Raw genomic sequence first — 12,422 nt, forward strand, 5'->3', positions numbered from 1 at the left:
GTTGAAAACCCTCAATAACTGAAACAAGTAGTTGCTTTTGAGGATCTGACAAAACATTTTCAATATGCATAACTGCAGGGTTTGCTGCAGACACGTTTAGCAGCCTTGGCTTAGTAATTGCTTCCCTGTGTGTTGGTAGTTAGCATGACTGGGTCCTGCCATGGGACGCCCAGCCAGGGACGCAGGTAAACAGCCATCTGTCCGTAAGGATGCATGAAGAAGTTTGGCTGTCAAGGAGTGATGAGTGGCTCCATTAAACAGGAACTGCATCCACCTGCAATGCAGAACTGCCTTTAAGTTGCAATTTACATGCCTTGAGGAGTCTCACAATGCTAGGACCTACTTAAATGATCCTTCTTATTCAGCAATTTTGAGTTCAGTTTAATAACATACCTGATCCAGTGTAACTGTAGGCTTCCTCCAAAAGGGAGCATCCCACCATGTCTTTCCTGCTCCCTTGTGTTAGATATGATAATCATACAACTACACAACCAGTCAGAGGCAGGGAAAAAATAGTCCACTCAAAAAAGCCCCATTAGTTTGCCCCATTAGTGGCATGAGTGAGCTGATCTGATTCACTGTGTAGTTTCATGACCTGATGTCACCAATGGAGCATCCAAAAGTAGAGCTGAGAAAAGGGAAGCAAACTGCGGTTTCACTGACAGCCCTGGTTATATAGGCTAAATCTAACCCTTAGGTTCAATTAGTCATCCTTAACTAACCACAGCAGTGCCAGTAGCCCTGCTGTTTTGTTGCCATAAAGTCATATACCACAGGTGCTTGTGTTTCCTTCAGTCCTGAAGCCACCAGCATGCTGATGCCACTCTATGAGCGTTTTTCTGCTTAGTGGTAAACACTTTTTTATAGAGTTAGATAAAACAAAGTCATCTGCTTTAGGAATGGGGCAAATTCTTGAAAGATACTGGTAATGACAGATTTTTTTTTCCCCATGCAGTTGCTATGGAAACGGGCCCTTAAAGATCGTTTCAAGTATGTGCGGAGACCCATTGAAGATGATGAGCAAGTCCTGAGGAACAAATGCAAGTTTGGCCACAGGCGAGGACAGACCAGGAAATCTTTTGCTGAAAACAAACCTGATGATGTCCAGGTGCAGGTAGAGGTAAGACTTTTGGTGCTTAACTGAGTTCTGTGTCTTTCAGCTAGCTCCTTTGCTGACAGTAAGGCCACCAGCCAGTAAAGGGGAGAACGAAGTGATCTCATCCCATTTAAACTCATTTTGTATAGAGTTTGTCCTATAGCTAGACCCTTGACTTTTTTTCCTTTCTGGAGGACTAAGTATCAACAGTGGAGCTGAAACTGATACTGGCTGCCTTGCACATTTGTTGTCATTTAGAGTTGTTGCTAGTTGGACATAAAATTTTTTTTTTTTTAAATGAAATATTCCCATTCTGCTTTAGGTTATACATCTCCAGTTAGAGGGAAAACAACAGAGACTTACGTCTAAGAGCTGAAACCTCTGTACAAATAAGAATGCAACGTGGTATTTGAGCTGGTTGCAAATGGCCATATCCTACTGTCACATTACACTTTGTTAGATAAAAGCTGTTTGTGTTGATGTGTAATATACTTAGGGGTGCTTATGAACGTAGGCATGCAGTTGCTGTATTTCCCTTTAGTTAGAGAATTCAGAGAGCCATCACTGTCCGTAAGTGTTTGAAGCATACTAATTAATTTATACACTTTCATAAATACATTAATGTTCCATTTATGCTTTGCCAATGCTCTTTAACTTCCTTCAGTGCCGCAATTAAAATGCAGTAAAATTTGAACAATTGTAAGACTGTGGTAAAGAAGATACATAAGCAGATATTTGACTTCAGTTTACATATGTCCATCCTGCTGTTTACCAGACACATGTCTTTAGGGCAGCAAGAGTGGCTTGCTGGATGCATTTCTGCATAAATCGCCCTTGTGTTTGAAGGTAGCTGTAGTTTTCTACCCAAAAAGCACATATATGGGTTTGGGTTTGTGGTTTGTTTGTTTGGGGTTTTTTAAGAAGCTTCAGTAATTTCTGTTTATCCCCTTTAGATGAATGTATGCAGGAATAAACACTTCCCTCTTTTCGCCTGCTTTAGTTAAAATGTTTGCAGAATGTGTGAAGTAAGAAACCTTTAATTTGGGTGCAAAACAATGAACAGTCTTGCATGCGCTAAAGGAGAAATGACAGGCTCCTGGTTTTGTGCATTCATTAAGAGTTAGCCATTCTTTATCCGCTGATGCTTGGAAAGGGCAAATGTGGGTCTTTTTTGTCACATCAGCTAGTTGAGAAGGGCTTTGCAGTGATCCTGTAGGGACTGACTGCATGCTCGACTTCATTTTTCTGTAGAGGAGTTGTAACTGCACTGGGCTGGGTGCCTGTAAATTAGGAATCACTGCTCTTCAACTGCATTGCCCAAGACCATCACTGGTCATTCCTTATTTGCTTTAGAAATTGAAGAAGGAAGTATGTTCCACCTCTTCTAAAGTCTTAGGCATTTTCTGCAAGCCTTAATGTTGTAAGCAAATAAGGGTTAAACTGGAAGGAGGTGAAAGGATGCTAAGTCTCCCTGAACAACTTTTACTTACTTTCTCTTATTTTTCTTGTATCCTAAACAGCAGGGAGATATAAATGCAAGAATTAACACTTGTGGAGCCTATTAAGGCTTAAGAATGAGTCCCACAAAATTGAGGGAATCATACCTTTCTTAGTTTTAAATGTATCTCTACATTGAAACTAGGTATGTCTGGCTCTGAGATCCTAAATTATGTCATTACAAACTGTAGCTGAACAAGATGTTTGTTTATTATTCTTTTAAACAAATGCTGTGTGGGCTTTTGAATTTTGTATGTTTAGGAACACACATAAAGGCACCTTTCTACTAATCCTTGGCGCTAACTACTTTGTGATAAATTTAAACTACTCAACAAAGAGTCTTGGCCTCAAAAAAAAAAAAAATTGATCTAGAAGCCAATACCACAGGCAAAACCAAATGATTTTCAAATTACCATTAGCTAGATCCCCTTGCCTTCTTCCCTTTTCCAAGTCTGGAAGAACAGATCAGCTGTGTGTGGACAAGAAGCCAACACATCAGGCTTATTTAAGGTAAAATGGTAGGAAATGAGTTCCAGGTTAAGGAGACCTTTGGAGGATAATTAGTGATGGATTCCTAGCCCCTTCGTGTCTCTACACTCTCCCTTAGATAGGCAGAGTAGGACATTTAGGGCATTATAGGTACAAGCCAACCGGCAAGCAGTGCAGATGAAAGAGCACATCTGTTCCCAACAGATGACCTACTTACCAGCCACACAGCTGACTTCTATATTGAGCTTTAGTTCCTGAACAGTTGTAAGATGTAACTCTGTCCAATGTGCTTCGTGTCAGTACAATCTTGGATTGTTAATGGTATGAAACTGATAAAAAGATTATTTACTAATAGGAAATGCCTCACTGGTATACTTGGCATTTGTTTTTATATAAAAAGAGTAATAAAGCTATTACTACTAATAAAATCCTTAACCACTCTTTCTATTTCATCATGTGAAAAAAGTTGCTTTTCAGGACAAGCTTCCTGTGATGCTTTGGGATGTGCTCAGAGCCACAGATGATGTCTGCCCCTTGGTCTGTCCAAGCCCTGTTACCTGCCAGCAGGCATTCCTCCTCCAAACATAGCAGGTGTGTTACTTGGCCTCCCATGCAGGGCATTGCTTCCAGATGCAGCATCTGGCTTCCTCCTCCAGTTTCTTTAAAACATCTGCTGATGTGTTCCTCATTACAGAGAATTATATTCGAGCAAGACTGAAGAGTATACTCATTTTAGAGTGGTTAGCATCACAGGAAAGGTCTTGAGCAAGTGCAGTGTTCAGGGCTGTAAAATGATGGTAGGTAAGCACATAAACCTATGCTGGAGGTGTCTGTCACTGAAGGAGGTTTTGCTTAAAATGATGCTCCCCACAAATATTCATCAGGTTGAGCCACCAGTGGAAAGAAGTTTGGACTGTGCCTGACATAGACATTAATATGAGCCTCCATGTCTGAGGGATATTCAGAACTTGATCAGGAAAGCCTCCTTAATTAACCCATTTTCTGGCTATGGAGTGAGAATCCTCCTCAGTCATTTTCCACAGTCGGGCACATATCCTGGAGCTGCAGTAATCCAGAGGAGAGTGCTTTGTAATGACAATGACCTTCATCTGCTGCAAATGGAAGGTACTTTTCATGAGAGGGGTGATCACACCATGAAAATAAATACGAAAGGCAAGCCAGTCTCCCCTCTGCAGCCAGGGTGGGGTTGGTGCTAAAGCAGCCATCCAGTGACTTGTTCTGACTGATCTTCTTACTCTTTTTTTAGCATCAAAATGGCACCGTAAAACCCTTCCTCTGCCCTAAGGAATTATTGGGCTTATGGTCTCCAGCCTGTGAGAGAAACCACCTCCTGTCAGTTGTTACAGGAGGGGCCCTAGACTTGGGGGAGCCAGAAGGAATAGGAAGATAGGACGCTCTTGGTGTGCATCTTTGGCCAGAGAATTATCAAAAGGCAAAGGGTGATGGAGAGGGAAGAGCGGTTAGAGCTGGTGACTGGCTTCCATATGATGGAAGCGTGTGGTTCAAACACTAGCTTAGTCATCACAGGGCTGGTGACCAAAGAGTAAACTGTCCCTTTCAGAACTTCAAGTTTTGAAATCTGTCTTGAACAGTGCTGTCCATGGCAAGTGTGACTTCACTATCAATTCAGTTAGCTGAAGACAGACATAAAAATACCCACAGATATCTTGCATGGCTCTACCTGCCAATCCAGACAGGCATGGGTCTCCCATAAGTCCTGTGTCATATTATGCTACTTCCAGAGGTTTCTGGGATACCCTTATGACATCTCAAATGCCACTAAATAGCTATATCTATGCAACCGAATCAAGTTCCTTCAATCCATCCCAGCCCTTGCATGAGAAAACCTGTCAGCAAAGGAACTGTCCAAGGATATCTTAAGTTATCTGAATTTTAAGGGAATACAACAGGCTAGAAGACTGTTAGTAGTTCATGATCTTAAACAGAAGTGGAGAGAGAGAGAGTTGAGTCCCTCTTCTAATGCCTCCAATTTCTTACATCCTATGACAGCCTGTTTGTGAGGTCATCAGGCCTTCTCTGAAGCTGTCACACAAGTAAATTTGGAGTTAGATGTGAAAAGGAGAAATAGGCTCTGGCAAGACGTCAGTTAAGATAGCGGTAGATGTTTGCAGATAACTGGGCATATTTGTCACACCCAGCAGAGCTGGGAGTAATGTAATGAAAACAATTTATAATGGTACCAGCAGGCCATCTCCTTTCTGTGTCTATGGTATAGAGATAAGAAATGTTTTGGTAGTACTTAGACTGGGAGAAGCAGAAGGATTCTGCAGAAACTTAGACTGATGAAGGTGGACATCTGCGGATATTATTCCTGTACAGGGAAGATAAGCAGGAATGTTGAAAGTGCTGAATGTGCAAATCCTCTCCCAAGAGGACCAGATGAAAATCAGAGAAGACCTCTGGCCCAGGAGGCATCTGGGTAGAAGCTGGGTACCATATATGCTTGTTTTTGCGGTATGCAGTACAAGAGTGGTGAAGCTGGTGAGACTATTCTTGCCGTAAGGCTGAGGCTTCCCCTTAACTAATGAGGCTTAGAAATTGAGCTTGTCTCAGAGAGGATGGATGGGCCTCCTGGCTTTAAACAGAGGAGGGCTGTTGAAAAGCTGTGTGATGGGCTTCCTGAGTTTGGCCATAATCCACATTAAGATCACCTTGGGTGCCCAGAGCCAGATTTAATGATGAGGCCTGGAAGGCTTAACCTGCACAAAGTACCTGGTTCAGGGCAGATGTAGAAGACAGTCCCGAACAAGCCAGCGCTAGGGGGCTAATTGTTGAAGGAAGCCAGCCATTTAATGGGGTTAAACAGACAATCTATGCCTTTATCTCTTCCTCAGCCTGCGCAACCTTTTCCCAAAGTCAGACTGAAGCTGGGAGTCCGCTTGAAGCCTCTGGGGGTGGTCTTAGGGCTCACTGTAAGGAGAAAAATGGTCATGGAAAAGTTGCTGCTTTTGGGTGCTTCACAGAAGTTTAACCCATTGGCTTTATGCTCATCATGATCTGGAAATTGTCTTTTCTCATGAAAGAAGGAATCAGGATTGAGTGATGTCTACCCTGTGAGCTGGAGTTTCTTTTACCTTGAATAGGTAAATTAAGCAAGTTAGACATTTCCTAGGGATATGCTTTTCTTTGAGGTGATGACTAACATCATGTTTGTCAATGAGATTATGCCACTGAAGGTGTTAGAACCTTGAAACAAGGTTTCAAGGAGTGTGGAAAGAATAGGATTTTGGAGGCTATGGCTGGAGAAAAAGGGAGGAATGAGGAGAAAAAAAAGGCATTGGCAAGGGAAAAAGGAAACCAAAGGAATCAAGTATCTGTAAAACTCTCAAACAATGAACAGCTTGTGCATGAGACACAGAAACTCTCTTGGCTCAGCCTTGTGGTTGAGGGGCACTATTGGCAGGTACAGCATTAGGTGTCATCTGTAGTGTGAATGCTGTACACAGGTGAAGCAGGGGTGATAGCCCCTTTTCCTCGAAGATTAAAAGTCTCCAAATCAAGTGCTTGAATGTCTGCACAACCACAACATGCATGTGCATATGTGAATGATCATTCAATGGCTGTACTGTCGTACTGTGATTTTTCCACTAAAACTTTGATGTGCATACATAGTGTGTGGTGTTGCTTAGCTAATATTTTAAAATGCTTTTAGAGTCAAAGCAAAAGCTTTAAACACAAATTCCTGGTGTACATCTTATGTTTCACCTTCTTTCTTACGTCATTCAGTACCTCCATTTCTCTGTGAGTTCACATAAAGTGTGAAATATGGGTTGTCCCTTGGTAGAGGAAAACATTTCACCCATTTTGCTTGTGTTGTGTGTTTGGCAGCTTACAAATTAGAAAGCAGTTGTGGTCAGAAATAAACTGCCTTATGCAGCTTTGGAAGTTTGCAGTTAGCAATGGCATGTAAGCCTAGCTCTGAAAGTGTCTGCCTAGCTCCAAAGGGTAATTATGTGTAATTAAAGCAGACCCTGCTTTAATTAAACATCTCATTTGAGTACAAGTCAGCGTGGATCCTACTGCAGTAGGTTACATGCTTATTTTGCATGAAAGCAGTCTGCCCATGCTGTTTTCACCTGTCTTTGTGTTTAGCGTTTGGACATGAGAACTGGTGCAATTGTGATGCCTCCTCAGTTCTCTCCCACCCTCTGGGGCAAGAAGATGGGTCCTGAGTGATATCCAGCTTACTGCCTGCCTTTCAGATTCACACTTGTTCCAGATCAGTCTGGTGTGTTTGGGGTTTTTTTGAGCAAATCTTCACTTTCTGATGATTATAACCTGGTTTGAGCATTCCTCCTGATATAAAAAGCCCCAGTGTTCAGCATAATAAATGTCATTATGATGAACGTGAAAGTCACCACAGGAAAAAGGGCTGTCTCTTATAATAGTGGTATTACAAACTGTTCTGTACATTGTGTTTTTATGATGGCTTGTGCCTGTATGTACTCCAGACAAAATAGCAAGACCCACTTTTCAGTATTCAAAAATCAAGATACAAGATTCATACTCACTCGTTGCACTTTAGTAGAAAAAACGCAAATTTGCAAAATAGGAAGAAGGGCTGAAGATAATGGAAATTGAGTTATAAAGCAAGTTACACACAGAACATGTTCTGCTACAAGCATGGTATTTTGTAATTTTTTTAATAAAAGCAAAAACTTCTTTTGATGTTAGAATCTAATAAATCCTGAACTCAGAAATAATTTGTATAAAATGTTACCAAACTTTCCTGCTCTATCAAAAACCTTCAGATTTTGAGTGAAACTATGCTTAGAAATAATGAATAACATAAATCAGAATGCTTTTGCCCTTTAGATTTTCAGCTAGGTTGACTGAAAACAGCTACTCAAACACAAACATCTAAATTCAGTCTTCTCTAATTCCACACTGGTTCTGCTAAAGACAGTCACTGCCATTTGACTTAATGTGCCAGTGAGGTCCCATTGCTCTGTTCTGTTCCTGACTGATAAATGTGCACCACTTGCATTGAATCAGTTGGAATTAGAAATATGCAATGATGCAGTGAATCTATCCTCCCAATTATTAGCTAATCTATATTCACATAACACTATATACTATGGTATATTGTATGTATTCCCTAGTAGGAGTAGAAGTGTCCAGAGACAAAATGAAGTGATTAGATATAAAAGGTACAAACCTGCCACTGTATATAGACAAGGAGTCCCCAAAATCATGGCAAGTCTGGTCACTAATGCCAACCCTAGAACTCAGTATTTGCTTGCTCTTTCATTGCAAGCAGCATAGTTTTACAACAGCCCAAGTGTTTTACATCACACTTACGATTGCCCATCCTCAAGATACTTTATGTTATGTTTCCACTGCAGTTTAATAAATGAGAAGTAAATTCTGAAACAGCAGTGGCTACTAAGGCCAGTAGAAAACGGTCATTAATTTCTCTCATGAAACATGATACTAGAAAATTGGAGGTAGCTAATTTGGTGCCAGTTTCCAGAGTTTCAGGAGAGAGCTAGGGAACATACTGACCAAGAAACCTGCTGTATTAACTGGCCAAATTGCAAGAACTGTAATGCAGACCCAAGAGATGAACACATTGAGAAGAAATCAATGAAGTTTCTGTAAATAGAAGTAATTCTTCATAAATTCATTATTTCTTTGAAGTATTCTACAACCCTGAGGACACAGGAAATCCAGCTGATATTGTTCACTTTAACTTCAGAAAAGATTTCGCCACATGCTTTTCAAAGGCTCTTAGAAGATACAATCTGAGGGGATAAGCAGGAAGGTGCTTGCATGGATAAACAGTTAAAAGAGAACAAAGCCGCCACCCCCCACCCCCCACCCCAAACCTTGCCACACAGACCCAATACAGCTAGCCAGAAATAGTTGGGGTTTACAGCACAAAAGACTATCAATGCTTAGTTTATGCAGTTCAATGTATTTCTAAATTATGTGGGAAAAGGAGAATAGTTGGCTGGCCACATTTGGTGATGCTACTAAGGGTGCTAAAGACAAAGACTGAATGAAGAATTGCAGGAGGAGCCCATGCTACTGAGTGACAGGGCAAAAAACCAGCAGGTAAAATTTAATAGTGATAGATGAAAAATAAGGCACAAGGAGAAAAGCCAGTCCTAACAACATTTACAGTGATGGGCTCTGAGCTTCTTAGTACCATTCACAAGTGATATTTTTATATTACGCCAAAGAAAATTTGGCACAATGCTAAGCAACAGTCCAAAAAACTATATTGAATGCTCAGAATTATTTAAGAAAGAAACAAAAGGGAGTGCATTATTCCACTGTATGCACCTGTGGTGTCCCCAGCATCTCAACTAGTATTTTAAGTTTTACTGTGCCCATTTCATAAAGGCTGTAGTGAAATTAGAAAATATGCAAAGACGGTAGCAAGGATAATTCAAAGTATGGACCAGCTTTTATATGTGGAATGATTAAATAGCTTAGGACAGTCTCAGCTGGAAAGGAGGCAGCTGAGGACAGAATATGACATATCTATAAACCTACAGTGGCAAGGAGATGAGCAATAGGTTTTGAATCCAGTACGATAATTAGAAGGCAGAAGCAGCAGGAAAAAACAAACAATAGAATGCATTTCTTCTGACAGTGCATAGTTAAACTGCCAAATTTAACGTGGGATGTTGTGGAAGGTACGATTTTATGAGTGACTGGGAGAAATAATGGAAGGAAAAAATCTACTGAAGGCTATTAAATATAATACAATAATATAATCCTTGGGCGTCCACGAATGCCAGTTCAGGCCAGTCTTGACAGAACTCAGGGAAAGTACCACTACACTCTTATCCTTATTTTATACTTCTTCCCAGCACCCTTCTCAGCCAGGTAGAGGAGGGTATGGGACTAAATCATCTGACCCACCCCCTCTGTTCCTGTGCAGTGAGGAAGAAGACAAGAATGCGTACTCAAGCTGGTCACAAACAAACATTACTGTTGTAATACAATTAAGTCTAAAATCCTCTATTAGAAAGAGCGCGGGCTGTGCTGATACAGCATCTAGCAAGGGCCGGAGGAGTACCTGCAGGGGTTACGGTAGGTACCTGTCCTGCATGCAGGGCTTATTTTCTTCTGTGATCCCAATGGCTGTTGAAATCCATGGACTTATACTAGGAGGGAAGCAGTTTTTTAGTTCTGTACCTTGTGCAACCATTTTTGGAAGACCACATGCACAATTTAAAAAAGGCTGTTAATTAGACTGGAAAGTTTAATTGCACATACAGAGCACTACAAAGCGGTTTTGGTTGTTCTATGTTTCGCAGCTCTGTGTCTTAAATGTTCTGGGGAACAGGATGAAGTGTCTCAACTCCCTCTGGTATTGACCCACAGGCCACCACTGACACAGCCAACAGCTGCATCAGTGACAATACATATCGGAAAAGCCAGTGTAAATGCAACCTGAGAGTGGTAACTGCACTAACAGTGCATCTGTATGTCATCTCAGCTTGTTTCAGTGAGCAAATTCACTGCGTCCTCTGATAGAAACTAAACAGCCCCAGGCTACTGCCACGGATGTACTGCTTTGGATAGCCACTCCTCCTCTTAGCAATTACTGGGTTTAGAATTCCAGCAGGGACAATAATAAAAATTTCGAGGAAGATTGTTAACTATCTTCAAGTACAAAATAACTTTTTGAAAACACTAACAGTCAAACTGCTCAAATAATGCTTTCCATTAAGAGTTTTCTTAGTTCAGCTGGTCTCCTTGGGGGTAAATACTTCAGTTGCATAAATGTGAAAGTTAGTTGCCCTGCTTTTAGGACCCGTAAGACTACGAAGAAGATGTTATTTCTTTTGGTAATACAGAGCTAATACTACTAAACACTGAGTCATCATTAGAACTGCCTACTGATTTCCAATAAACCACAATTAGGCAAACCAGACACAGGCATAGGAATTTCATTAATACCCTCAAATATGTAATTTGACCTTGGGAGACTTGGTGGATAGCTATAGTATTATATGAAAACAGATCTTAATATAACTATTGGAATATGAGGGTGAGTTCACAGCGCTGGTACTGAAACCACACTACAGGTACTTTCTGCTGAGCTTGACTACACTTTGACTACACTCAAATCACACAAGCCACATCAGATAAAAAGGCTAGCTGATTTGTTACAATTCTGTCCTTCATTCCTTGATAGGAAGAACCTGTTCATCTTGAAGGCAGTGCAATGGATGTACATATTAAGTGGCTTAAGCAAGAATATATGAAAACTCAGAGGAACTGGAAAGAAGTGGATAACAGAATGAATGTGACAATAGAAATACGGAGAAAGATGATCAGCGATAAGGCACCTTTAAAAGACATTCTTAGACTATTTCCTTTCTTAAGATGCCCTTATCAGGTAACAGAGCTATTTTTAATAATGACATTGAACTCTGTGTTATAGATGTGATACAACCATAGGCACGTATTCTACTGGATGTTTCCAGTGAGTATCCATCAACATTGTTCTCTTTAATCTAACTCATATTTTTGCCGCTAACCCCACTCTGAAAGATTCACCAGTCCTGTGTCAAACACGCTACACACACCAGTGGGTTATCTGAAGTATTTTGGTGTTACTTGCTGTATTTCTTCCCTGCTTTGAAAAGAAATGAAACCACCCCCTCCAGTTTATAATCTTATTTTACTGAGCTAGTTTTATCCTGTCTTCAAAGTGTGCACCTCATGTTGTTTTCAGTTTTGGTTTTGAGGATTGCAATAATATCAAATATTTGTTTTTCTTTTAGCTTTTTAGGGAGTTCCAGCTTCTCACACACATGGACATTTATAAGAAAACAGTTGAGATTTTGGAGAATTATTCAGAAAACATATTATCTTTGTATGTGGTGAGGAATAATCCAATTCACATTATGCTGCAAGAAAATCTGAAGCGGCACACAGAGGAAGACATTCTGAAATGTCAGTACAAATCTTCAATGCTCTGAACATCAGAGTTTTGTTGTAGCTAATTGTTCCTACTTATGTAACTAAACTAGCTCCAATTTTACTGCAAAAACATTTTTTAAATGTCACAGTTGCTTGAAAAATATATAGTGATGGGGAAGCATTAAGAATGAAAGCTAATAAATTACTAGGAAAATTAAGTCAGTCAGGTATTGAAACTTTTTTTTTTCCATTGAATAAAAGACTGCAGGTTTGATATAAGTTAGTAACTGCCTTAAAATAAGTACTGCTAGATGAGCAGAATTATGTATTTCTAGATATATAAAAGAGTGCTTATTATCTTTTAAAAATACACACAGAAAACTAATTTCCTGGTTTAGAAACAGTCCTATCA

At 40.3% G+C, this 12,422-nt stretch overlaps 1 protein-coding gene across 2 annotated transcripts in view; it reads left to right on the top strand.

The window, feature by feature from the left end:
• SAMD3 (sterile alpha motif domain containing 3) overlaps positions 1–12,422 on the top strand; it is a 55,635-nt gene that overhangs the window by 23,884 nt on the left and 19,329 nt on the right. The window contains exons 8-11 of one of the 2 annotated variants that reach the window (XM_030022454.1): positions 956–1,120; positions 3,044–3,103; positions 11,280–11,483; positions 11,872–12,043. In XM_030022454.1, coding sequence (XP_029878314.1) covers positions 956–1,120; positions 3,044–3,103; positions 11,280–11,483; positions 11,872–12,043 — 601 coding nt within the window. The remainder of the gene's footprint in view (positions 1–955; positions 1,121–3,043; positions 3,104–11,279; positions 11,484–11,871; positions 12,044–12,422) is intronic. The other variant, XM_030022455.2, reaches the window with a different exon arrangement.

Source organism: Aquila chrysaetos, chromosome 8, assembly GCF_900496995.4.
Source record: "Aquila chrysaetos chrysaetos chromosome 8, bAquChr1.4, whole genome shotgun sequence".
Classification (NCBI taxonomy): Eukaryota; Metazoa; Chordata; class Aves; order Accipitriformes; family Accipitridae; genus Aquila; species Aquila chrysaetos.